A 4751-nucleotide genomic window follows, 5' to 3' on the forward strand; every position below is an offset into this window, starting at 1 on the left:
AATGTGTTTTATGTGCAGTTTGTACAGCACGCATTTGTGAACAGCATGACACACACACACAAATGGCTTTATACGTGCAGATTGCGCAGCACGCATTTGTGATCCTCATGACACACACACACACACACACACACACACAAATCGCTTGTTACAGACAAAACGTTAAACACGCATTTGTAACATTTTTGATAGTATTTTATCTCCATAACATTTTTGATAGTATTTTATCTCCATATCTATCCTTATCTGTCCAGATGACTCCATGAGTATTCCCAGTGTGGTGAGTGAGCATGAGGCCTTCCTGTCCAGGGTTGTATCACAACGGCGTTTCTCCAGCCATGCCACGGGCTCAGCACCCTTACAGTCTGAGGCCCCCCGCACCACTATGTTGCCCAGCCACAGGTAACACACATCAGACACACAAGTACAAACTGCCAAAAGTTGTATTTTTCCTCCAAATATATTTTTCTGTAAAGACAACAAACTTCATGGGTTTGTTTGTCATGTAGTCAACTGTTTGCACAAAAATTGACTTGTAGACTGTAGTCGTCTGTACAGAGTAATGAATGGCAATTTACAGTACAAGCCACCTTGAGTCAAACATTAAATAAAAGATCCCATAAACTGTCCCAAGCTCAAAAACCAGCTCCCACAAAGGTCTACCCAATCAGATTATTTGTTTCCATTTCAAAAAAAATGTTTTTCTGTGTATATCTCTGTTGATTTTTATAGTTTTTTTTTTACTCTCAGTGCAGCATTGTGGAGGACTCTGTCTTAGTAAAACTGAATTCTGTAGCTTTGGCCAGCTGTGGTCAGAGCGAACACCCTGGATTCCCATCCTTGTAAGGAAGGGGCTCAGGGACCTCGGTGATGATGGATCTGGACTACACTCCCTAAACTCCCATTCTCCCCCTTCGCCCCCCTTTTTACAGTGAACCCAATGTGCTAGATGAGTCCCAGGGCCTTCTGCAGGAGGGTAACCTCACTAGGTACAGTGGCCCTCTCTCTCTCTGTGTCCCGTTGGTGCGTTCGTGCATCTATTCGCCAGTGGGAGGGGCATCGCCTCGGGACGACCTCCTCTATTGGCCACCTTGCTGTTAATCACTCATCCACATCCAGTCAAATCACCTTGGCCCGTCACACCTCCTTACACCACACTTTCCTGTCTCTTTCTCTTTCTCTGTGGGTCTATTGTGCTTTGTCTCTGTCCCCTAATCCTTCACTTCCTTTTGAGCACTGACCCTCATATTCTTCAGCTCATCTGCTGTGCCGTCCTAACCAGGGCCCTCCCTCCTAGAAACTAAAGCAGGCCCCATCAACCTCGGGGCCAGGGAGCTCTACCTCTTTCTGCTCTGGTAGCTGTGGGTCTTTACAGTTGATGTGCCATCAGCAAAGTCAGCCTCTCTCTCATTGGTGCCATGGTGTTTCATACTCTTTATGTGTCTATCAGGCTTCTCGCTGACCAAATTGGGCGTCCTACTCTGGATACCAATCTGTAAGGGCATGGGGGAACTGGGGTGGCAACCGTAAGGCTATTTTTGTTTTTATTGTCTGACTTTGCTTCAATTGTCCATTTGAAAAACTCATGCCAAATCTGATCTAGCCCCATTTCACACTTTAAAGGAAACAGTTTGCAGATTAGTACATGTTTCTATTCTCAGTGTTGCTACTCCACTCCCTACTGTCCCCTGTTCTGTTTTAATGTATGAATCATAGCAACAGTTTCTGCACTGTGTGTGTCCTATAGTGAGTTGTTGTCAAAGGTGTAGCTAGTAACCACCGCAGGGGATGCTGTGGTCTTTTAGTCCCTTCACGATTATGCATTTCTGTGTCGTGTGTGTGTGTGTGTGTGTCCATCTGACTGATTGAATCAGGGTTGCCAGTGTGCAGAGTGAACCGGGTCAGCACAACCTCCTGATACATCCTCCACTGGGAAGAAAGCGTGGCCTCAGACAGGTGAGGTGCCATCTTTGTTTTTTGTTGTTGTGTTATGTTTTTTATTTGTTTAGCTTTTTTCTTACACACGCACGTTACTGAGAAAATGGATAAATATGCTTCCAGAATTGTGTAAATCATCATATACTGTACAGTAGGTGTTATAAATGAAAATGAAAGCATCTGAAACTCCTCCTGCCTAGGCAAGTGCTGAACTTAAAATTCTAATACAATATCTGTTTGACAAATGCAGCAGTATTTATCAAATGTTCAATCTATATCAACCACAGTAAAAATCGTATTTATCAAATTGTATAGTCTTTTCTAGTTGACTATATTATAGTTTGCATAAAAGTATATGAACACAGGCAAGTTTCTACACTGGGTTGCATGTCATTGCAACTTTCCTACAGATGCAACGCCCACTGCTGTCTATTCCTAAAACTGAACCACGCGGCCGATCTGGAGCAAGGCTTTCCACGACCCGCAGGAGCATCCAGCCGAAGAACAAACCACTGGGTAACAGCACATTAGTCCTCATCTGTGTGTGTGGCCGTGAGATTAAATAAGGGGCAATGAAAGTACACCTTTGTTTGTTTGATATTTTAAAAAATGACTCTGTGACAAAAGAGCCAAACTTACCCTGCATTTCAGATGAGGCATACAACAAGGCAAAATCCTACTTTAAAAGCAGATTTCTCCCATAAACATACTTTATTTAATGTCTCTGTGCTGACTTGAACTGACCCTCCCTCCCCATTCACAACCTCTGTCTTTGTTCCAGTACTATTTGTTGTACCACCTGTCTCCAGACTGACTCTTCTCACTCTGTTCTGTCTCATGCCCTATGTTTCCAAATAAAGAAACTTTATTGGACTGTGAAGGTGAGACACAATCCTTAACTCTTCCTCTCCACCCTGCAATGTCCCACCCCTTCTATCTGCAACCTCACCCAATAGGGTGCTCTGCATGTGTGTCTTGCATCCCCTCCCAGTCCCTGCCTAGCCCTTCTGTCCCATCCCTGCCTTCACTCTCTTTGGTGGTGCTGATGTGTTAGCCAATCACTAGCTGATGCTGTCATCTCTGTTTTGATCATACATGCATGTGTGTCCACAGCTCACGGAGACCAGAAGAGGTCAGTCACCTTTACGGAGAATCAAGACCAGCAGGCGTCTGCAGTGGCCAGCAAGCCCCTGACTCCCAGCACTGTGGGTCCTCCAGCTGAGGGCAGGAAGGCCAGTCCTGCCCCTTCAAAGTCCCCCACGCTGGAAGTGCCTTCTGCCGCCTCAGCCACAGTCACTGCTGACCTCCACAGCCCTGCTAACACACAAGTAGGGGCAGCTGAATGTGAATGCATCTGATGCTGAAAACATTAAGAATGACACTATAAATACATTTATTTTAACTTTTTAATACTTTCTTTTTGTTAACATTGAAATTACTTTCTAAAACTTGATCAATCTCCATCACATTAGGGCAGTGGCAAAAATAGTGATTACATACCACAAGAGTTAAGGAAGAAATTTGCATTTTTCTAATTTAAGTGTGTTTGGTTGCCACCCAGGTCCATGCAACCATAATCAGCAAGGAGAAGAGAGAGCAGTGGGGCCTCCGCAGCAGCCTCTCCCCTCCCTCCTCCATCTCCTGTCCTTCCACTCCAACACCTCTGTCGGGGACCTGCTCCCCAGTGCCCCTTTCCCGAACCTGCTCCCCTCTTCCATTATCCCGCACCTCTTCTCCTCTACCTCCACCACTCCCAGTACTGGGCACAGCGCCTGCCCCAGGCCCCCCACCAGCACCACTGCTACCGCCACCCCCACTTCTTCCTCTGCCTCCACCAGGGCCATCCAGGATCCGAGAGAGTCCTGGGGACGAGGACACCACAACACTCCTACCACGCAGTGACACCCTGCTGCAGCTTGGTGAGGACGACGGCACAGAGAACCCCCTCCTCACCCCGCTGCTGTCGTCTCCTTCACCTCGGCAGTCACCCCTGCCTTTCTCCCCTGTTGACTTGGACCTGGACGAATCCCATGTCTGAAAGGAGTGACTGGTAGATTGTGTTTTTCTACCTGAAGCCTAAGCTAAATGCCATACAGATATCTGCAGGATAGGGATAACAGAGGTTGTGCAGCATGCATACAAAAATTAATATTTTAAAAGAAAGGGAATGTGTAGAGTAGTGTAGTGATGACAAGTATAGGGTTCTTCTCTTCAGGACTTGATTTCTGTGATTACCTACATCCCAAAAGCCATTTCTGTTTGGCCTGCAACAAAACTGCTCTCTGCTCAGTCTAATTTTTCCAGTTACAGTTACCACCGGCCAGGAGACATTATATTTCCAGGTTGCCTATCTGTCTTGTGAACACGATATCTCAGGGATGTCTTGAGTGAATTTCTTTGAATTTCAAATTTGAATTTCATCACATTTGGCACAAGTGTCCAGTTGGACTGAAGGAGGAGTTGATTAGATTTTGATGGTCAAAAGTCAAGGTCACCACATCCTCATGTCTGAATTTGACTGTATGATGGATGGATACAACCTTCAACTGGTAATTGTAGTTGAATTCAGACTTTAGGTGCACTTTTCTACATCTACAAAGCTTGTACCTCGCTCTGCCTGACTCCTATTGTAATATGTTTTATCTGCTCTTGAGTTGAGGGTTGAATGTATATTATAGCTTAAAGCTGCAAATTTATTTTATATTTTATCTTCATCTTTTAAATGGTTATATTTATCAGAGATTTGTTTTTCAATTTTGTCCTACATAGTTTATTGGAATTAATAAGATTAAGATTATTCAACAGAGGAAATA

General features: G+C 44.8%; 1 protein-coding gene across 1 annotated transcript in view; it reads left to right on the forward strand.

Moving 5' to 3' along the window:
- The window catches only part of unc80 (unc-80 homolog (C. elegans)), a 58813-nt gene extending 54073 nt beyond the window's left edge, over positions 1-4740 (forward strand). Inside the window, 6 exon segments of the mRNA XM_020615285.1 lie at positions 255-402; positions 933-989; positions 1875-1956; positions 2349-2454; positions 3052-3266; positions 3500-4740. Coding sequence (XP_020470941.1) covers positions 255-402; positions 933-989; positions 1875-1956; positions 2349-2454; positions 3052-3266; positions 3500-3976 — 1085 coding nt within the window. The 3' untranslated portion in view covers positions 3977-4740.
- Positions 4741-4751: the final 11 nt, after the last annotated feature.

The sequence above is a fragment of the Monopterus albus genome, unplaced genomic scaffold, assembly GCF_001952655.1.
Source record: "Monopterus albus unplaced genomic scaffold, M_albus_1.0 scaffold161.1, whole genome shotgun sequence".
Taxonomy (NCBI): Eukaryota; Metazoa; Chordata; class Actinopteri; order Synbranchiformes; family Synbranchidae; genus Monopterus; species Monopterus albus.